The following is a 23343-nucleotide window of genomic DNA, read 5'->3' as shown; positions in this document are numbered from 1 at the left end:
GCAAGGTGGGAATGGTGCTGAAGCCTCAACCCTGGGCTGTTTCTCCTCCCCAGCCTGCGTTTGGCTGGTCTGGGCCACCCTGGAGTAGGGACGGGGCTCAGGGCATCACGGAGCTGCTCTCCTGCCACAAACCAGTGTTGGCTGAGGATGAAACCTCCTGCTGATGGCACTGCTGAAGCAGAAGTGACCTGAGCAACGTGTAGGCATGAGCTGAGCTTGGAGCCAGGCTTGGCGTCGTGCACCAGAGCCCCAGGCTGCTGCTGCTCCTGAGCACGCAGCAGATGATAGACAGGAATCACAGGGCCTCAGTCCTCCCCGTCAGTTAGCTGCCCCAAAAAAATTAAGTGGGATGGATTGTTTCTCCTCCATCATGCAGCAGCCAGTAAACCATGGCCTGCCAGGCCACCAGGTCCAACAGGCAGAACTTGCTTCTTGCTAACAAACATGGTCTTTCTCAGACCCAGAATGGTTCACTTCACTAGTTACCTCCTTCAAAAGACACATGCTTGCGTCCTTCTGAAACGACCTCGTAAAGAGGAGCATCCTCCCTCGCGTGCCGCAGTAATTCAGGCTCACACCTGCAGAAACAAACGTCACCCAGCAGAGGAGCAGTTCACAGAATCACAGAATCACAGAATCAACCAGGTTGGAAGAGCCCTCTGGGATCATCGAGTCCAACCATTGCCCTGACACCACCATGTCAACTAGACCATGGCACTAAGTGCCATGTCCAGGCTTTTCTTAAACACCTCCAGAGATGGTGACTCCACCACCTCCCTGGGCAGCCCCTTCCAATGGCTAATGACCCTTGCTGAGAAGAAATGCTTCCTAATGTCCAACCTGAACCTCCCCTGGCGAAGCTTGAGGCTGTGTCCTCTTGTCCTATCGCTAGTTGCCTGGGAGAAGAGACCGACTCCCACTCCACTACAACCTCCCTTCAGGTAGTTGTAGACTGCTGTAAGGTCACCCCTGAGCCTCCTCTTCTCCAGGCTAAACAACCCCAGCTCCCTCAGCCATTCCTTGGAGGTCAGACCCTCCAGACCCTTCACCAGCTTGGTCGCCCTCCTCTGGACTTGCTCCAACACCTCAACATCTTTCTTGAGGTGTTCAAAGCCAGGCTTACACGAGAGATTTATCTGTTTACATGTACGTACAGGGACGTGTGCGTGTGTGTTTTGCAGGACTCCTCCACCTGCTCCAATGCAGATGCAGTTATTTTATGTCAGAGGATTTTTTTAGACTCGGTTATTGCTTATTCCACTGCTGTATGATTGCACCGTAACGGGTCTGGCCCCTGTGATGCTTTCAAGGCTGGAAATTCTTGTGTACTTCCCCAGCACGGTTAAAAACAAACCACACTGAAGTAACAATTACAAATATACAACTTTAAAAAATCACTCTTAAAGATTTATTGCAATAATACAATAAAAATTAGAAAAAAAAAAACAAACCCAAAACATTTGTGTTTAGTTACATCTAGTTCGGAAGTCGCAGAGAGAGGCCCCGAGTTTCTGCAGGTGACAAGCGGCCCTTGGGTGTCCCACCTGAGACCCTTCAAAGGCGCCTGATTTTCAGCGGAGGGCTGGGCTCTGGAAATCAGGTTCTCCCTTGGCACGGCTCAGATGGGCCTCCCCAGATCACTGGTCACCCACAAAAGTCATGGCCTAAACTGAAATTCCCGCATTCCTGCTACACCAAGTGGTTTGTAAACCTTCAGCTGGCCGTCCTCAAATATCTATAATTACAGATATTCCTCCCTTCCCTCCCCCGCCCCCCCAAAACAACCTGGAAAACTAATCCTGGCGATTGCACTCAAGGTTTGGACACACACGATTCTTCCTTAGCTACACATGTGCAAAAACACTTTTAAAAAACACAAGCCACAACCTGTATTGTTACAAAAACCTTCCGTGAAAAGACCCGGCCCAATGCATCTTACCACCCTCGCAGTGCCGTCGTGCACTGTCAGAGTATGACACCGTTGCAAATAAATTATTTGGAAAACATGATGCTTATGAAGTATATGGCTTAAAAAGGGTTTTTTTTGTGTTGTTTTTTCTTTCCCTAAGTAAGTAAATGACAGGGTACGAAGCTGAATCATGGCCTGACCTTCAGGGGCTCGAAGTAGCACAAAGGCAGCAATGAGAGAGTGACTGAAATGCGTATTAAAAACAAAAATAAAAGGAGGAGAAGGTATTTATAGGGCAGGGTCCAGTGCAAAATAAAGGGGGAAGCAGAAGGGGCTGCGTGACGCTAAGAGCCCAAGATACAGTACTGGTGAGTAGGTGCTGGTTGCTCAGAACGGCAAAGGATCCGATGGCTGCGAGTGAAGTGCTGTGAGCTGAGCAGGGAGCAAACCCCCCCGTCCCCAGGCTGGGCAGCGCTCGCTGCTGGGGGAACTGGGGGGCCCGGCCCCATTCAGACTTGCAGTAGTCAAGCGAGTCTTGGCTGTTCTCTTAAAATGAACCCAACTATTGGATTTGGAGCAAAAGAATGGTAGGACCGAGGGTGTCTTCATCTAACGTGTGTGCTGTTAGTGTGGAGTGAAGGGTCTTTGGTTTAAAAAGAAAGAAAAATTAAAAGAAACTACTGACAGCAGATGGCCCATCCCCAAGGCCAAAGAGAAAGAGCTGCCATACGAGAGGGGTGGCGGGCTGGGAGATGCGATACTCTGCCGGCAGCCCTGGCGTGGAGCTCGCTGGGGTACGTGGGCATCAGTACCAAAACTGCTTTGCCACCCCCTCCTCGGTGGGGACGGGAGGCAGGGCTGGCTGGCCTGGAGAGGAACCGCACGTCTCTTTGGTGGCCAGAGCAAAGCCACCACCTAACACTCCGTGAGATGACCGGGTAAGCCAGCCCCAAAGCCAGGACCTCAAACGCTGCCTGATGGCAGGGACGTGGCTTGGCCATCACTCCCCGCAGCCTTGTCGTGCCCCCGCTATGAGCTGCATCACCGCAGGGAAGCTACAGGGAAGAGCGGCAGAAATCTTCTCTCGGGAGGGACAGGAGGATGCTTTTACATTAAGTTTACCCCGTGGAGAAATACAATGTCCCAACCCTATAGAATGTAAACCATACGTTGGAAGCCTCGCTGAGCAAACCCATCCTTAAATAATACATACAGTGAGGCAGAGGAAGCAGAGGAGCACTTATTAACGAACTCAGCTGTCAGTATCGCACCTCCTGGAGTTTTACAAGCCAGCCAGCTGCGCCGCGAGCGTTTCTGCAGTGAAATGAAATCAACTTCTTGGCATTCAGTAAAGAAGCACAGAAAAAAAACCCAACACCCCCATGATGAACATAAAATAGAATAGGGTTTAAAATGCATGTAGTGTGGAGACTGGGTGACTTCATCAAACTAACTCAAAATGAGGTTTTTCTACTATTAAAGAGTGGCAACACGGTGGTGTATCCGATGAGTATTATTGCAACAACGCAGTCCTGTATCAGCGTCAAACGTGGGCCTAGCTGAGAGAATGTCCAGTGTTTCTTTGGTGTATGATATTAAGAGTAAAGAGCCTGTGTGCTTTGGACAGCACAACACGAAACTGCTAGACTACCTACTGGTGGAAACAGCATGAAACAAGCCAGTTTTCTATGGCAAAACTGGGTACAGATTCACAACCAAATCTAAAATAAGAGCAATTTGCTGTGTGAATTTCTGTCCGTGCTGATTCTTTGTATTAAAAATATGGCAACAGAGATTAGAAAACATGTTAAAAATGCATAATTTTCATGTCCTGAATGAAAAAAATTTAGAAATACGCGTTTTTGCATTACGCAAGACAGATCTAAAACACACACAAACGAAAACCCTGTAAGGAGTTAAGAAAATGTGAACTGCATTTGCACCACTGTCCAGACTGCACGCTGAGCAGTCTTCTCTCTGTACTCAGCCCGATCCAAGTACTCCAAAATCTGTTTCTTCTTTAGAAAGTAGAGCTGAAGGCTGCCAGGTCCTTCTTCTTCGATACTCAACAATGCAGACAGAACCCAGACACAAAGTGCTGTCACAGAATCCGTCAGAACGTAGCTAGCTAGTTTACAAAATGGTACCGTCACAGTCATCTTGGGTAAATAAAAAGGTTTTTCTCGTTTACAAAATGAAAGTCTGACCTTTTCTTTGTTCCAGGCACTACTTAACTGAATACGTAAGGTTTACTACAGCATTGTCGGGGAGGGATCCCTTCCACAACTCCTCTGATCCTTTTCCCACGCTCGCTAGCGATGGCCAGTGTACGCCTTCCACCATGAGGTCACCGAGGCAGCCGCGGAGGAGATCATTCCACCGGCGCTGCTGCTGGCGATGGGCTGCGATACCTGCGTGCTCTGGCTCTGCAGCATCTCCACCTGCTGGGAGGGGATATCGCAGAACCTGGGGCTCGGCAGGTTCTCCCAGTCTGTCCCTAGGTCTGTCTCTTCATCGCTGACGTGCTCGTCTCCGCTCTCATCTGTTTCACCCGTGGCGCTGGGGTCCACGAACTCCATGGAGTCTTCGAGATCAGCGCTGATTTCGAAGGGCCCAGACCTGTGGACAGGGACACAACGCCGTCAGCCCCTTTGGTACCACACAGGAGAGGGGCTGTCACTTCGCTGGTGCAATCTCAGGCGTGCCAAAGCACCCTGCTCTGTCACGCATACGGCAGAGGAATTAAAACACCTCCGTGTTTATCAGCTGGCACAGAGAAACTCGCTGGCTACAGAGATAACCGTGTTATGACAATGGGGAAATGAAAACAGTCAGCCCAGGAGGCGACAGCTGGGTTCCAATCCACCGAGCAGGAACGGCGGAAGAGCTGTTCTGCTTCGGCAGTGGACAGTGAACCACGCACACACAAAATAAAAAGCTATTGATAATAACTCACAGCTCCACTGGTGGAAATCTCAGCTTGATGTGCAGCAGCTTTTATTTTTAACACTAGCCCCAGCCAGGCCAAGACGGCTGCAGCTCTGTCAGCGAGGGAAAGGGTGTAGTTTACAACTTAGAGAGCCGGGTTGGCACAACTCACTAGTGGAGACTTCCCATAGCAGCAACATCTCAAGATCTTTTTTACTATGAGGCTGGTCAAACACTGGAACAGGTTGCCCAGAGAGGCTGTGGAGTCTCCATCACTGGAGATATTCAAAACCCCACCAGCCTGAGTAACTTGCTCCAGTTGGCTCTGCTTTGAGTGGGGCCGTGGGCTGGATTTCCAGGGGTCCTGGCCGAAGCCACCTGCGCTGTGACTCTGAGTTCCCTGCTGCCACTGCCTGGTGGGAGAAGCAATTGCATCCTGCCCAGTCCCGCTGCTTTGCACCAGAGGACGGGCAGCCAAAATCTGAAACACCTTCACTGAGCAAAAGTGGGCAGTTTCAGAGGCCTGTGACCCACAGTCAGGGAGCATGAGGTTTTCATGGAGGCGGTGAAAGGTGGGTTCCTCACAGCAAGCAGCATCCCTGCCAAAGTTCATTCCAAAGCACAAAGCTGCTCTGTGAAACAGGAGCAAGAATTTAACATGGGTAGGAGCGTTTCTCCAGCCTTAGTGGGAGAAGGAGCCTGAAGCAGCGATTGAGCGTGGAAAATTTTAATCCAGACAATTAAAACTTGTTAAAATTATATGTGTCTGAAAATAGTAGCTTATAAAGGAGACTTCTGGCAAAGCTTTTGCTTAGCAAGTCAACAGGAGAGAGTCATCAGGTTTAAGGCCAGAAGGGATCACTAGATCATCTCCAGTGACCTTCTCTATACCAAAGGCCATTACGTTCCACCCGTTCCCCCCGTCCTGAGCCCAGTAACTTCTGCCTGATGAAAGCATCCACTCCAGAAACTCATCCAGCCTTGACAGGATAACATAAGGACACTGAGAATCCCCACCTTCGTTCTTGTGGGTAATTATACCCTGCGTTAAGCCTAGCTCAGACTCTTTGCTTCCAATGGTGTCTATAAAGCCATTCAGTAGCCTGTATTTGCTCCCCATGAAGGTGTGGAAATCAAGTCATGTCTCAATCTCATCTCTAGCGAGCCAAGACAGTTTTATACAGATTAAACTATTCCCCTCACCGGTGGGTATTTTCTCAGAGTCTTTCCTGTAACCTCTTCTTTTACTACACGGACCCAACTGATGCGTGTGGAGCTCTGTAACATTTGCCCAGAGAAGTGAGACCCATCTCTCTGCTCAGCCCCTTGTACTTCACCTCGTGGGGATCTGTCAGGCTTAGCTCTTTGTCCACTCTGGCACTCGGATCTTTTATAGCAGCTGCTTTCCAGGACACAGTTCTTCATTCTTGGGTATTTCCTGCACTCTCCTTGTTTTCAGACAAGCAGCAGCAAGCACATCATTTTTTCCAAACTGAGCTATGTTCTAAAGATTTGGCTCCCCGTATCTTTGGGCTGAATCAGTAGGGACATAACCAAAGAACATAAGGTAAGTGGTCAGAGGCATGAATTCAGTTCCTCTTAGTGGCACTACAGGTTTTTAAATAAAAATAGATCTATACATGAGAACAAAGTGGAAAAGTAGATTTCAGAACGTTACTGTGTTTAAGGGGGAATAAAGCCGTAGTCAGATTAAACAAATATTTACAGGCTGTCTCAGGCTCAATTGACTTGTGACTGGATTATCCCAACAGGAAATCAATGTTGTTGGCTTTCTCATATTTAAGTTGTAAAAAAAAAAAAAGATTATTAAACCTGGTGCACGCAGCCCACAGGAACTGATGTTCTTTTCATCATGTACTAAGTTGACAGAAAAGTTGTCTTTAATCTTAATTTACACAGAAATTAATATTATTTGAAGTGTCAACTTTGGTCTAGGGTGTTCATTGACTGGAAGTATTTTGGGAAAGCTTTACCTAGTATTTGTTTTAGGGTTTATATTGGTCTTAGGTATTTACATGTTGGCAAGATGTGGGAAGGGTCGTATTTGTAGCACAGTGAGACTGCCTGGCTGCTGTCCCCTGGAGGGAAGGAGTTCCTGCTTCTGGGCGTAGGGGAAACAAGTCCATAGTCAGCTACAAAGCCTCCAGCTGAGCCTGCCGTACGCAGAAGCACAGCATACACACATCTCTGCAATCTAATTTCCTACTCAGGACGCCCTTTTTCTGTCCTCTCCCGTCTCCTGCTTGTAACTACCCCTGTTTCTGATGTGCTGAGGACTGATCTGTAGGTACAGCAGAAGAGAAGAATTTCCCTTATAAATAACAAGGCAAATGCATAACCTGAAAGGGTATTAAGTCACAGGTGAGTTGACAGACAGCTTTTCTTACCTGCCCAAGTTCTCAGTGTCTGGGCTGACCAGGTACATAAGGTTCCTGAGTGTATGCAGCGGGTGCAACAGATCTAAATTTACATGCTACCGTGAGGAAGGTAAGAAAAAGACATGATCAGTTACGGGAGGAAACCTGCAGGCACAGTCGATAGTTTAAAAGCTATTTAAAGAATCCAAATGTGCATTCCCCCTACCTGAGAGAAGCAAAGGTGAAGGATATTGGCATTCAGCTTCTTCACTGCCCGTGTGAACCTGTGTCTGCTGAGATTCTCTCCACAGAACTCGCTGTTGAAACACACACACACACACATATATATACACACAAACAAAGCAAAATGCTGTGAAAATACACCTACTGGAGACATCAGCATCCTGTGCCCTGGCTTCCCAACAAATCCCAGAGTAAATATCCTCACAGTGAGCACTTGTTTAAACTGTACAGCCAGTTTTAGAGTGCTCAGGAGCTTAATTTTTCACCTAGCAAGACTGTTAGCATTTCATCAACAAGCACTGCTTGCCCTAGTCTCACCAGTTTCAACAGGACAGGTGACGTAAACTGTATGAAACTCAAGGATCCACTGCAGCCAAGCTGTTTCTGCTCTCCTTTTAAAACTTGCATCATTTCCCATTCCCAACCTTTTCCTTCTGTGAAGAACGAGCACCCAAATAATAGTATAAAAAATAAAACCTGCAGGGAACCTACACAACTTTTGTGCCCTTACTTCAGCAACCACTATTTTAAGCACTTAAAAGAATCTCAGCAGTGTAACTGAGACCCCTGGAAGACTGACCAGGTCTACAGCTCCCTTAATACTACTTCTGTACAGATCCCATCTGCTCCACATTGACAGTAAAAACCTAACAGTGCTTTTCACCACAAACGGGGTTTATGTAATACGCTCCCAGATGTCTGGCAGCCAGGTACGTTCCCCGGTGGTGTTTTAACCTAAAGAGAATTACACTGCTGTCATGCCATTTTATAAGGCCTTGTTCTGCAGCACTTAACGTAGTGGAGCTATTCAAGATGACTAAGAGTTGCTGAATTGGGCTGTGATTTTGAAAAGCACAGTAGGGTCTCATAAAACGCAAAGTGCTATTCATGGACTGTCATATTTCATTTCTAATTTGAGGATGCTGAATACACCAATTAGAAAGCTGTTACTTTCAACTATGATGGTTGGTCTACATGCTCAGGAGGTAAAAAAGGAGGGGGGGACTATTAACTGTGGTCTAAAATCCTATTAGCCCTCCATTCAAAATCAAACAGCACAAAAATCCACGAGCCATCAACTGTTACCATAAAAGCTGTTCCAAGTAATGACTTTGTTCACAAAACCAAACTGAATTAAGACCAGTCAAAACTGGTCACTGATTCACCTCCTCAGAGGCTTGCATTTACTTGCCTGTTGCAGAGCTTCTTGGGAAGATTTACACCAAGTATGAGAGACAAAGTGTTAACAAGCTGGGTTGCATAGCACAATGCAGCACTGATGGTATAAGCAGGGTTATTATGTTCCGTATCTAAAGAGAAATAAAAACATCACGAAAGTCTCATTTTCAATGAAGCCTCAGTGGGTGTGTTACTGTAAGTCTACTCTGGAAAATGTCACTTGTAAGTATTGAGAACAGCCTCAATCCAGCAATCTCTTACAGTGAAATTGGTCAGAAGTTGGTAGAAAATAGTAATTCCTGGAATTCCTGTTAAAATGACGGCATGTGAACCATGTCGAAACTGTGGATAATTAACTTTCTCTGTTACACTGCGCTTTGTCCCAGTGAGCATTTCCTACAAAAGAGGATTTCAGTGGACTAATCCCCATCCTGGTATTTATTTCTGACTCAGGTTTGTCTGGGTGAGAACAAAGGGACCGGGCTATTGCTCCTCAGTGCCTGCTGTCGGCATCCAAGGCTGCAAGTTCTATGGCTTCTGGAGTACCCCAGATGCCTAATCAGACCTTGCTCCTTACCTGGTCCTTGTGTAGTCTTCTTCTCTTCCACCCAATTGTAATATGCTGAATAGTCTCCATTATTAGGAAGGGTTATCCAAGGCCCTGTGATACTGATGCTGGTATCCCCATTATGATCATCGCACACCCATCTCCCAGAGAGATACGTGGTTCTCCTGGCTTCCGCGAGCTTGCTCACAGTGCTAGAGGTCATAGCATTGTCACTCTCAGAAGACACGTCTGCAGGATCTCTGTAGCACCCAAAGAGGAACAGAGTGTTTTAAAAGAAGTTTTAAAAATACAATCAGTGATGTACTTGGCAGGCACTTAGCCAGGCTTCAGAGAGAACAAAATGCTTGCAGAAACACTCCTGCAAAACTCCTTATTCCCAAAACTACTCTCCTTTGTTATGGGGTTTTTAATTATCTGTTTCAAGAAAGTTTAACATTGGACACATAGCTCAGATCTCTCGGTGGGGAGATGCTAGCACCTCCAGATTCTATTCTGGACCTCTATCTTTGGGTCAGACACTTTGCCTTTGGGAAACACCACCTCCTCCCCACAGATGCTAAGGGAGCCAGAGAGTCTAGCTTAGACTTACATGACTCACTCCTGGGTGTCTAAAGCTAAGCAAAACGAGTCCAAAAGGATAAGCCTTCCGTACCTCATGCTTGTCTTTACTTCTTCGATGGGAAATATGACTGATGTTAGCTCCAGGATATGCGTTCGACGAAGATTTGCCAGATGCTCATACTGGGTTTTCAAGTCGTAGGTTTTTTTCTCTACCAAGTCTCCCAGCTTGCGGTTATGCCTCTGGATCTTCTCTTTCTTCTCCTGATGCCTCTGAGCCCTGCGGTAATGCTTCTGGTTCTCCTCTTTAATTCTCAGAAGCCCCTCTGCATCTGTGAAAACAGCAGCAGATGTTAGCCTTGGAAAAGGAGCTGTGAGGTACTTGTATGAAGCTTGAGAAAAGCATTATTAATATTTATAGAAAACAAGATCTATAGCAGCTTAAAAGAGAAAACCCTGCTTTACTATTAACATTTTCCAGCTGCTAAGTGGTACAACTTTTTCATCTTTTCTGAAGATCTCCAAAGAGACTGAAATTGGGATTAATCTTTCCCTATCTTTTACCCAGCTATTTTTGGATTTAGAGCAGAAAAGCCAAGATTTCATAGTTTAATTAAACTTCTGAGGTAATCACCACGACAGAAATAGCTTGACTGTACATGTTTGCATGGTGCTGGCCAAAAAGACATGCATTGCTTGCAGCCAAAATCAAGCACAGATAGCATCTTCATTCATCATTTCTGGCACCACTCTTCTATTAGTGTGTTATTTGGGCTTTGCACTCACGTATGTGCTCTTAAAGCACCTGGATCCCAAAGGTGCAGACTTCTTGTTACCACAGGGGAACACTGACTATCTCCCTTTCCCATCACAAAATAAGAAATGTGCTTATGTACTGAAGTGCTGCAACTGCTAGAATTTACTCCAGGTGTCAGGCACACTGAGGCTTGGAAAAATATCCTTCAAGAGCATCTGCTGATTCTCCTATAAAATAATTGACTGCAGTAATGCTTCCACAAACAGATGGTGCTAAAGAGAGGGAGTTAACCACCCCTGCCTTTCAAAAGCATAGGAAAGTCTCTCTTATACACACTCTCCAAATACATGTGGGTCGGGGCAATCCCAAGCACAAATACAGGCTGGGTGGAGAATGGATTGAGAGCAGCCCTGAGGAAAAGGACGTAGGGGTGATGGGTGACGAGAAGCTCACCATGAGCCGGCAATGTGTGCTTGCAGCCCAGAGCCAACCGTATCCTGGGCTGCATCCCCAGCAGCGTGGCCAGCAGGGCGAGGGAGGGGATTCTGCCCCTCTGCTCCGCTCTCGGGAGACCCCCCCTGCAGTGCTGCGTCCAGCTCTGGAGGCCCCAACATAAGAAGGACATGGAGCTGTTGGAGCGAGTCCAGAGGAGGCCACAAAGATGCTCAGAGGGCTGGAGCCCCTCTGCTATGGAGACAGGCTGAGAGAGCTGGGGCTGTTCAGCCTGGAGAAGAGAAGGCTCTGGGGAGACCTTCTAGCACCTTCCAGTACCTGAAGGGGCTACAGGAAAGCTGGAGAGGGGCTTTTTACAAGGGCATGGAGTGACAGGACGAGGGGGAATGGTTTTAAACTGAAAGAGGGGAGATTTAGATTAGATATTAGGAAGAAATTCTTTGCTGTGAGGGTGGTGAGACCCTGGCCCAGGTTGCCCAGAGAAGCTGTGGCTGCCCCCTCCCTGGCAGTGTTCAAGGCCAGGTTGGATGGGGCTTGGAGCAACCTTGTCTGGTGGAAGGTGTCCCTGCCTGTGGCAGGGGGGTTGGAACTAGATGATCTTTAAGGTCCCTTCCAACCCAAACCATTCTGTGATTCTACGATTCTGTGTCTAAAACTCTTAACATACCCTGCTTTGAACGAGAGCTCCCATCTACTAGTCACTTACTTTCCATTTTTATGGCTGAAAAGAAACAGTGTTAGTCTGGTTCTCTTACAGCAAGGCATCGTTTTCCCATAATCAAGATGTGGGATAACGGTCCCTTGCACAGAAGGGAAGCATGAAGCTCTGACATCGTTGTACTGATGTATTTTGATTGGAAGGCACAGATGAGACCAGAGCTACAAGAAGAATGCTCTGTGGCACCTGCTACTCAGAGGAGCTGCATTATATACTACTAAAATCAAGAAAACTTTTAAGCAGCTATGGCTACCTCAAACAACACATTCAGACTGTCAGTCTTCCCAGTAAGGGAGCACAAATTAAAGGCTACATCCAAAGAATGGGACCCAAGACCGAATCCCATCCGTGGGTCTGTGCCCAGCCGAGCCTGGCCAGCACACGATACCCTGCTAGTCCTGGTTTGTACCTGCAGAGCTGGAACTGCACAGACCTCTGCCCGGTCCCTGGTGTGGCAGGGTGGGGCACCAGGACTGCTGGTACTGCAGAGTGCACCTAACCCTGCAGACACAGAGGGTGCTTTCTCTGAATATCAGGAATTATTTCTAGTCACCTAACTGATCTGTTGTGATCCATGATGTGTTTGGTAGGAAGGAAGATCCTATACGTGGGAGATGCAAAGTCCCAAATTCAAGAAGGTGAGAAAAGTTTCTCCGTGCAGATAAGAACTAATAATCCTCAAGTTTATAAAATAGGTGACCTTCCATTAGAGGAACCATTGAAAAATTGACTTTTCTCTAAGCGATACCAAGAATCCCTACGTGTCAGCTAGTAATTCAGTTTCCTTTAAGTATTCCTGTAACCTCAACAGAAAATCAATTAATGCTTGCATTTATATTCCCAAACTCTCCCTTTGCATAAAGAATAAGAGACAGAGGAGGAGTAAAATGTCCATCTGTTCAATTTCCACATTCAGGTTGTACTTCAAAGGCTACTTTTTCACAGAGTGAACTCCCTTTTCTGCAGGTCCAACAGCAATTATCTGAGGAGCAGAGGAGAACACTGCACACACGTTTCCTCTTTAGCAGTCCTGGTGCAGAAACAGCTGTCCTTTTTTTTTTTGGCATAGCACCTCTGCTTTATGACCCAGTTTATGAGGTGATTAAAATTTGTCCCCAGAAGTCTTTCAGGACACCACTATGTCCCACACATCTACACTGCCTGATAAATGCAAGGACAGGCACACTGACAGAGAGCTATGCCATATATTCGCCAGATTGTCTCCTTGAACTGTTCTCCAGAGATAGAAAGCAAACACGCATATTTTAAAACCTTATTTTAAGAAGCATCCATTATTGAGGTATCCAGGAGAGTCAACTCCAAAAGCAGGAACCCAGTGTTCTACAAATTGCTCTTATTTCAGAAAACTAAACTATGCCATACCCAAGAGAAGAGAAACAACCTATTCACATTTTCTAACGTGGTCCAAGAATAAACCAAGTTGGGTTCCTGATCTCCTGGCTACTCATGGCAAAAGTTCATTTTTGGGTCTATCTGCCAGAGCAATTTTGGGGTAATTGAGCTAACAACAGGTCCGTTGGGCAACAGTCAGGTCAGTTCATGGGTTAAATCGAATCAACATCACTGTGAATCAGAGAAGCTGCAAAAGCTGCAGATAATACACTTCACAGAGTAGTAGAAAAGTGGAGGAACTCCACTGCTCAGTTGGTCCTAACATTTTGCCACCTTCAGAGCTGCACTTTGAGAAAAGGTGACTAAGTTCCTCAAAGTCACATTGACTTCCTCCTCTCCTTTCTTCACAGGCTAAAGAGAAAAAGTACTTATTATCTCCTTCATAATAATCTTCTACCTACTGAAAAGCTTGATTTTCATCACCTTCCTCTTCTCTAAACAAAACCAAACATCAATTTTCTTAGCCATTCCTTGTATTTCATTCCTAATATTTTCTTCCAGACTTTTTCCAGTTGATCTGTATCTTCCTTAAAATGCTCAAACTGGACACCAGACTTCCACTGAGGCAACACCCATGCCGGGCACAGCAGGATAATTGCTTCAACCTTTAAATACAACCCTTGTGTTAGTATAGCCCAGAATGATGTCTGAACCTTCCTGGAGCAGCATTAGATTGGTAATTTTTATTTAATTTGCAATTTCCCAGATCCTTTCCTGTCAAATTTCACCACTATCCCCCACTTTGGGTTTATATGTTTCTCTTTCCTAAACAACATGCACTTGACTTTGTCCTTTTCAGATGATATTGTCAATTTATCTGCATGATTTTGAATTTGATCCTGTTCTCCACAGAAGTCATACCGTCATCCACCTTGGCTTCCTCTATTCTACCACGCAAGCTATTATGGAAAATACTGAACAAAACTGGGCCAGGAACCGGCTCCTGCTGAGCTCCACCTGTCCCACCTCCTCCACTCTTAATGCACCCTATCTAGCCTTTTGTGTCAAACTTACAGCGATTACACTCAGAGTAAATGTCTTTGCTTGCTCGTGAGCCAGTTTGGGGTACTGCCCAAAGGCATGGTGCATCTTCTGCTTCATCCTCTACCAGACCACTTGATTCCCAGGCATGGGGTTGATTTGACATGGCCTATTCTTAACAAAGTGATGCCTATTTTTAATTACCTTATCTTCTAACTACCTGCAAAGTGGCCAGAGGTGTATAATACTGTGTCATCAGTCTAAGGTTCTCCCTTCCTCCACCCTTTGAAAACAGCTACTGTTTTCACTGTGTTTCCTGGGACATCCTCTCTCCCTCCTGTGTTCTCAAGTGTCCCACAGACTACTTCAGCTTGTTCCTTAAGTTCCCTAAGGTGAATCTCATAAGGCCTTGCTGACATAATCAAAATAATATTTAGCCGGCTGTTTTCTTTCCTTAGCTTGCAGTCCTCTCATGATGTAAAATTTAATCTGGCTAAGCAGCTGATCACATTTTCTTTGTGAGAAGACAAAGCAAAGAAGGTGCTGAACGCATCAGACTTCTCTGCAGTGTTAACTAACTTCTCTTCCCTGTTAACTAACAGAGCTGCCTACTCCTTCATCTTTTTTTATTACACATTTCTTATTGTTACTACCCATCCTCCTTATTAATTGAAAACCATTTTGCATCTCAGCCTTTTTGATGTTATCACTGCAAGCTTGTGCTTCTCCTTTATAACTATTCTCAGGTATATGCCTCTGCTTCCACTCTCTGTATGGCTCCTCTTGAGTTTCAAGTCACAAAACCATCCCTGATTCAATCAATATGCCTCTGAATATGCTTCCTACCTTTCCTTTGCATGCAGGTTGTAAGGAGCGCTGCATATTCTCTTTGAAAAATGACTCTATGAATCTCTCGTGTGTAAAAAATTTAATGAGTTTCAAAACTGAAGCTGCTGACCAGCCTACGCCATATTTCAGTGACTCTCACTCAAGTAGGATTTTAGAATTTCTAGACAGATGTGGGTTAAAATTCATCAGTTACATGAAATTCGTAGCAGCTGCAGAGCTGTTTGCTCCTCTTTATCAAGAGGAAGTGATCAGAAACACTACACTGAATAAAGCCATCTCTAGGGACAAAGCCAAAGTCACAGGCTGCTAAGCATTTACTTTTAAAGCTGCTGCAAAATGATCTCCACCCAGCTGAATAATGTCTCCTGTTCGCTAATAAAAACCCAAGCATAAAAAGGCTAAAATCCACTCACCGATTTTGCGTTCAAGTCGATTTAAGAAGTGACGGTTTAGAAATTCACCATTTTTAAAAACTAACACTCAAATTCACAACAATTGATTTTTCACTCTAAGGCACAGCGTTCTCCACATCACAAAAGCACAGGCATTACTCACGTCTTGTCATTTCATCATTTTCTTTGCAAATGGTCTGTTTCAGCTGCTCAATCCTCATCTTGCAAGACATGATTTTCCATCTCTGAAAAAGAACATTCAGCAACTCTAGGGCGCAAACGACTTCAAACACACTGACTAATGATTAACAACAAAGCCAGCAGCTTTAGTGCAAAAGTAGCAGGATGCTCTTCATTGGATCAGACGAACAAATAAATATTTCATATACTGTTTTGTGCACAGAGGAATGCCACAAAGAAACTGAATGCTTAGTATAAAGTCAATCAGTATAGTAAGTTATTAAATAAATATCTAGTAAGAAATGAATAATATTGATGGTTTGGAGCACTCTGCTTGCAGAGCCAGTTTCAGTTTTGCTTACAACAGGCTTTTTGGGAAAACAACACAATGCCCTCAAGGTAAATTGTAACTTTAAACTACAAGATCTAGGAATTCAGAGAGTTTAAAAACTATGGGACACTTTGAACAACTCACCAGCTGATCAGTTATCTCTTTCCCTTCCATGGCCTTCAAAACACTAGAGGAAAAAACATGGTTGAAAGTTTTATGACTATCTGGACTATGTCTGTCTCCAGCAACAGTGCGTTAGAGAGACTTTTGTTTTTCTGAGAGTTCTTATAGTTTATTTTCATTTAATAACTATAACTTACTGGTTTTGGAATTCTCTCTGTTTGGTTTTAAGATGCATCAGTCTTTCTTTCTTGTCTGAAAACCTGGAAAAGATTAAATGTTTTTATTGGTATTTTGCACAATATGGCATTGTAAGTAGTCTGAAACAATAAAAAAGACTGAAGCTTGTGGGAGTCTCTAAACCTCAACTATCTGTCTTCATCTTCGCAAGTAATGGCTAAATGTATAAAGCTCTTGCAGAATTCCAGAGCATCTGTCTCACAGGAATTGCAACAGAACCTCTAAGCTGAGGAAACATCAGCTTGTCGTATTATCAAACTTGTAAGCCAATGACTTGCTATTTGTAGAAGATTTATAGCTTAGAAATATCAATATTTTGCGTATTAAGAAAACCATATAGTACTCTAAAAACCTTTAGTCACTGAGGAAATTAAGAGTACTGTCTCAGATACTGTAGTGGGTCTGAACTGCGTTGTTTCACAAGCGGTGATGGTATTAGCCGAGTCCACTCTAGCAGTGGGAAATGCAGGTTTTCATACACTATGCACTGCATTTTCTCCCTTCTAACGTGGAAGTGTCTCACAGTTCATTCATTAATGGGTCCAAACAGGACAGCACTCTCTCAAGACTTTTACACGACATCCATATCTTTCTTGTATTAGTAACGGCAATAAGTTGCATTGTCTTCTACTTATTTCTACCAGGCACTTGTAGCCATCACAAATCCACAACCCAAGTGTCTACTTGAGTTCAGCTTCACCAGATGCCTGAGGTTTGGGAACTGCAAAGAACCGATCAGAAGGGAATTTTTTTAGGATTCATCATCCTGTGTTTTCACCCTTTGAACGCACAGCAGCCATGTTCTGCTCCCCTCCACGTTCCACAATGTATTGAGAAATACATTGAAAAAAAAATAGCATATGAATGATGCACATCGAGAAATTATAATGAAGCATAAAGTGACAAAGCTAACAGTAAGAGCAAACAGCAAGAGAGACAGCCAAGAGATTTATATGGCATAAAAAATAGCAAATGTGCTTTGTCTTCTGCCAGTGTACGGCCTCCCAACTTCCCTTTGTGCTTCCCATGTTACAGCACCATCCTGATCCACACCTCAAAAGTGTCTTGGGTTAAGCCCACGTATGGAAAAACAATTCATTAATTTCCCTCTGGAACACGCAGAATCGACAATTTCATCCTAACAGAGGTCTAACACTTCACACACAGCCCATCAAGTCCTTTATTTCAGGGATATCAAAGCTTTCTTTAGAAAGAATCACACAGTGAGTCTTGACAGGATGGCATCTTGGGCCTCTCTCTGCTCAACTCTGGGTTTGACTTTAGGTAAAACTTTAAAATGCTTCATTTCTTTCCTTAAAGTGCTGAAATCTGAAAGCTCGGTGACTTAACTTTGGGTTCAGAACGTGTGTAATCACCCTTCCAGGTGACATTAGCATTAAAACAACAACAAAACTACTGGCTGCCGCCTTCGTAGTCAACCAAAAATACCTGTTTTCCTTCCAAAACAAACCAAAACCAAATGCAGGCGCTTGGCACAAAAGCCAAGAGGCCACGCGTGAGCCAGAGGAATGTGGTGCAACTGGAGCCTGGCTGCTCAGCCCAGCGCATTCGTTCTTCCAGCGTGTCCTCACCCCACCAGTCACCACGGAAATTACAAAAGGGCACTGTACAGACGCCTGTTTACCGCAGAGTAACGCACACCTACTGTACCCCTGACCTTTGGCTGCAACCAAAAATAACTTGGCCCAGAAACACACCGCTCAGCAGTCACACGGGGAGAGAGCGCTGGGGTAATCTGGCAATTCTTGTTTTCAAAGCTGGGTTAACGTGCACGGAGTCCGACTACCCGCAACTACCCAAATGACGTCCATCGCATCAACGAAAAGTTGAGCGATCTGTCAAGAATCCGGGACTAAATTAAGTTCTTACTGGGGAGGGAAGACAGAAATATTTGTGAAAGCCTGCAAAAATTACAGCTCACCACGCGCTTCAGCAACTCCGTCAAACAGCTCCTACAAACTTCTTTAGCAGGTTTCTCCTAAGCAAACATTTCCAGTTTCTTTATAAAGCCCTAATTTTAATTGCATCGCATCGCGTAACTGATTTTTTTCTATAGATCTACAGCCTTTCAACTTGGCAAAGGCACAAAACTTTGGATGAACGATTATAGGAACTCCCATAAAACGCAAACAGAGAAGGAGAGAACTCAACATCTCAAATTATCTATTAAATGTTTCTCTTTCCTCGAGTCTTATCGCATTAAGCTGAGATTTGTTACGGTTACCTGGCTTATCTCCAGCTGTTCATAATGAGAGAGAAGCAACCAGAAAGGAAGACTTCCTAATTTATAGGAATTGATTAATGCCTAAGGAGTTGAGGACAGCAATAGGTGCATCCATTACTGTACCTATTCACTATAATAAAACCCCATTGCTGCAAATCGTCACTATTCCTAATCATAACCCCCAGCTTAGAGAAGTCAGACAGGCTCAGACGTCACAATTATATTGTCTTTGGCTTTTGCCATTGAAAGCAAATAATTCAGTGCGCTTGTAAAATACACGCTGTGAATTTATGTGTGTGACAGGCTGGAGTAAACTCCCGGGAGCGAGAAGAGTCTCCAAGCTTAAACCAGCGTCAAGATGCCGGCTTAGCTTTTGAATATACAACACATTACTAAGGAAAAGAAGAATGTCAGTGATTATTTTACTGGAGGACTTCCGGACTACTCATCCTTAATTGTAGCTGTACTTCCATAATTAATCTTAACAGCTCCTCAATCTCTCCCCCTCACAGATAAGAGGGTGTGATTTTTGCCAGACATATGAACAACTTCAATCTTACTGTAGCTTTTATAAAAATTAGCACACAAAACAGTCCAATGAAAAGAAATCTGAAATAATTCTTACTGTTAGGACACGAAATCTTTTATCTTCTTATAAGGAAAAACCACAAGAAAATTCTAAAAATAAACCACCACTGGATACAAAGGGTAATGCTCGTTTTCTTTACTCTACACCAGAGATCACCCTTTTCTCCAATCTGTAACACTTCAAAAAGACAAACGGGAGGCCCTGGTGACCCCGTACACTTCCACATTCTGAACTCCTCACACCACGCTTATAACTCAGTCATGCAGAAAAGCCCTTGTCATGACCCTATCGGTCTCCTCCAGCACTGGCCATAAGGTTGATCTAAAATTAACCCAGGTACTATTAGAGGGCGTAAAATAAACAACTGAATAATGGCGACAGTAAACACAACCTGAAAACCAGCCAGTTACAGAATCACAGAATCAATCAGGTTGGAAGAGACCTCTGGGATCATCGAGTCCAACCATTGCCCTGACACCACCATGGCAACTAGACCATGGCACTAAGTGCCATGGCCAGGCTTTTCTTAAACACCTCCAGAGATGGTGACTCCACCACCTCCCTGGGCAGCCCATTCCAATGTCTAATGACCCTTGCTGAGAAGAAATGCTTCCTAATGTCCAACCTGAACCTCCCCTGGTGCAGCTTGAGGCTGTGTCCTCTTGTCCTATCACTAGTTGCCTGGGAGAAGAGGCCGACTCCCACTCCACTACAACCTCCCTTCAGGTAGTTGTAGACTGCAATAAGGTCACCTCTGAGCCTCCTCTTCACCAGGCTAAACACCCCCAGCTCCCTCAGCCGTTCCTCGTAGGTCAGACCCTCCAGACCCTTCACCAGCTTGGTCGCCCTCCTCTGGACTCGCTCCAACACCTCATCAAAACACCTCAGTTACCCACATCCGTCCCTGCAGGACTTTGCCATGGTGTGTGGTCACCATTTAGTCGCTCCCTCACTCTGCGCTCGCATCGCACGGAATTCAGAGAAACCCGCTCGCTGCTCACAAAGAGGGAGCCAAGAAAACTGACCTCTGAAATGAGAGGCTCCTCCTCACTTTTATATCAGTCATTCCAAGCGTTAATTATAGAATGCAGACAAAGATGTTTCAAGCACAGTTTTAAAAAATAAGTAATTCCATTATCTTCCAAAGAACAAGAAGAAACCCGGGCTTTAGGGGGCTTTGTCCCTACACTGCGCGTTCCCGCTGCAATCAAGCATGCTCACGTTGTTCACGTCGTGTTATTCATATGTTACGTTGTTCCTTTAACTCTTGAACATGAAGTTGCTGTTTTCAATGAATTGCACTACTGCTTGGGAAAGTTTGGAGGAGCAGGAGAAACAAAGCCTGGGGAAATTGAGCATACAGGGAGGCCCCCCAGAATGGAGGCTCTAGGAGAGCAGAGCAGCAGCCATCCCCGCACACGGAACCACGATGTCCAGGCAGAGGGAGAAAAAAAGACAAAAAAAAATAAGAGACAAATTCCTGCAGTTAAGAAATACAGTGTAAATATACAGAATATTTTCTAGCCACAGACAAATGCAACAGTTAAAGCATTTGAGGAGGATGCAGTGAAAACTGTCAGACAGAAAAGCTGATCCTGCCTCACATGAGAAGATACAAGATTTTTTTCCAACAAGCTGCTGCCTCCGGTACTTTAGCCAATACTGGTACTTTGGCTGACTGCTGCTTTATGGTTTCATTTTTCTGATGGGTAGAGAAGCTTCTTGAGCCTTGGTTAATACAGAGTGACAGTGGTTCCACTATAACGAAGGCTACAACTGAATTTCTGTAATTAAGCCTACGTTTAGCCAAAATCTTAAGGCTACAAAAGGGGCAGGAAAAAACACTTGGTTTGTGTTCCAAACTCCAAACCCAACTTTTTGATGGAAGCTGCAGATAAGCCCGAGCAGTCTCACACAAACACACGTTTTCCATCTATTTTAAAAAGACTAAATACAGTTTGTGGTTCCAGGACACAGTCTTTCATGTAAAAAGAAAGGCAGACTAAGGTCTCTGTTTTACAAGCCCATTCACGCTGGCTGACACCCTGTGCCCGCTCCCACCAACGATAACAGAAGAAAGCCATCGCCATCCCCTCGGCTGTTCTTGTGTTTGGCAGGAGGACACGAAGAGCCTTTGGTGCGAGGACCATATCGCACCGCACGCTGCTTCCCACCTTCCCAAAATAGCTCAAGAAATCACTCTCAACAGCTGCTAACGAAGCCACAAATGAAGGACCAAGAACGCGGCGTCAGCCAAAAATCAGAGCTATTCCGGAGACGGCGCTGGGCAGACTTGGTAAGAATCTGGGATGGACACGCTGTGAACGACAGCTACGGAGGAGCGATCAGCATCTGAGTCACATAATGAGGATATTTGCTTATTGACGTGACACTCATTCAGCCGCCCTCCTGCAGAGCAGGAAGGTGCGTGATTAACTCAAGTGGAGTAATTTTTGTAATTCTAAAAGGGGGCCCAAGATTAGGACTATTTATACAGACAGGAAAACAAAAAAAGGCGCCGTTCTCTTGCACACCTTCCTGATTTTATTCAGTGATTTAGAAGACCACCGGTTGAACATGGGCTACAGAAAATAGACACACGTTTCAAATATCCCACCGCACGGCTCTCTTTTTGCCCTGAACTGTCTGGAGCTTGTCAGCCACATCAACATGGGCTTGTTGGCCACATGGGCACGCCTGCTGGCAGCTGTGCCCAAGTGAAAGTCGGGGCGCTATATTATTATTAATAATAGTAATTATTATTATTATTTTAAGCAACACATAGTAGGTCCTGCTCTGCCTGCCTGCGCAGGGCCGCCCCCCAGCAGGCAGCCCCGCGGTGGGCCCGGCAGCAGCAGGACCGTTCCCCCACCCCACATCCTGACCCCCCCCGACCCCCGTTTACCGCCCCCCGCCCCGGGGCAGTGGCTGAACGGCAGGAAAGGGAGGACAAACCGCCCCCTCCCACCCCCCCGGCCCTGAGGGGAGCGGGGGAAGGGCAGCCCAACGGCCACCGCGCGGGGCGGGGCGGCCCCCCGGCGACAGGGGAGAGAAGGGAGAGGGTGTCCCGTCCCCCTCCCGTCCCCTCAGCGCCGCCGGTACCTCTCGGAGTCGCGACCGTCGAAGAAGACGAAGTCGCCGCTCTGGACGCACTTGGCGCAGGTGAGGCGGCGGCGCGTGGTGTTGCAGAGCGGGCACCGCTCCACCGCCACGTACAGCCCCTCCGCGTCCTCCTCGGCGCCCCGCAGAGCCGCCGGCCCGGCCCCGGCCCCCGCCCCGCCGCCCTGCGGCCGGCAGCCGCTGGGAGACGCCATGATGGGCTCCGCGCGCCACCGGTCACGTGGGACTTTGTTGTCGGGCAGGTGCATTGTGGGAAGCGCCCGGCGCGGGGCCCGACCTCCCCCCGGCGCTGCCGTCGGGGTGCGGGATACCCGCTCCCTCCGCAGGGTGCTATGTCAGGGTCTTCAAAATAAACATTTCGGTTTTCCTCCTCTCAGCCTGGGAGTTTGGCCGCCTGCGGCACCTGCTGAGGGAAGGGCTGCCCCTGCTCTGCTCCCAGAGTGGGATATGGTAGAGGAGGCTCAGCCAGCCCAGCTCCACTGGGCCTGGTGAGGAAATCGTGTGATTTTCTTTTCTTTGCAAAAGCTGAAGTAAAAAAAACAAACCAAAACAAAACATAAACAGCATCCACTGCAGCTCTGCCACGGTGCTTACTGAAGTCTGCAGTAAGCAGTGTGGTTGTGTTCTGCTTCCTGGGGTGCTGGGCATTCACATGAATCTCATACAGGTGCTGCTGGGCTGTAACCCAGGAGAGGCATCATTTGGCTGCCCAGGGTAGGACACCCCGACCAGTATCAGGGCTCCAACTGCAGTTATCCTCACTGCAGTCCTATCTGCACCATAACCAGCCCATAACACTGCCACATAGACTGTGTATACCAACCAAAGTCAGTCCCTTGGGGTTATATTTACAGTAATACAAAGAACAATTTTTATAATAAAAGGGGCAAATATTGATACACATCCTCTTAAGAGTGACAGGCTGGTAAGTTTCCTCACCCTAAGCCTCAAGGTCAGAGCCAGAATCAAGGGTTAAATGGGTATAATCAATGAGTATCTAGAAGCCAGTCCTCTGTGTGAGGATAGAGTGGGAAACACCACACAATTCGAAGCGAGACAGAGTCCACACAAGTCAGAATACCCCCTTAGAAAAAAAACCCCACACCAAAACACATCCCAGTTTAAAAAAAACCAACCAAACCTCAGCCTGTATTGTTTCCCCTTCCTAGTGTATTTAAATGCTACAAAACAC

At 46.0% G+C, this 23343-nt stretch overlaps 1 protein-coding gene across 1 annotated transcript; it reads right to left on the bottom strand.

The window, feature by feature from the left end:
* Positions 1-1400: 1400 nt before the first annotated feature.
* On the bottom strand, positions 1401-22345 carry ATG14 (autophagy related 14). The gene is made up of 10 exons (XM_068399969.1): positions 22134-22345; positions 16158-16220; positions 15982-16024; positions 15490-15571; positions 9858-10095; positions 9215-9444; positions 8651-8768; positions 7442-7532; positions 7246-7331; positions 1401-4528 (listed from the first exon to the last, which is right to left on the bottom strand). The coding sequence occupies exons 1-10, from the start codon at positions 22343-22345 to the stop codon at positions 4222-4224; spliced, it is 1470 nt and encodes a 489-aa protein (XP_068256070.1). The 3' UTR covers positions 1401-4221.
* Between the last annotated feature and the right edge of the window lie 998 nt (positions 22346-23343).

This window comes from Nyctibius grandis, chromosome 4 (assembly GCF_013368605.1).
Source record: "Nyctibius grandis isolate bNycGra1 chromosome 4, bNycGra1.pri, whole genome shotgun sequence".
In the NCBI taxonomy this organism is placed as follows: domain Eukaryota; kingdom Metazoa; phylum Chordata; class Aves; order Nyctibiiformes; family Nyctibiidae; genus Nyctibius; species Nyctibius grandis.
The sequence above is the reverse complement of the archived record's forward strand: the minus strand, read 5'-3'. Positions and strand labels throughout refer to the sequence as shown.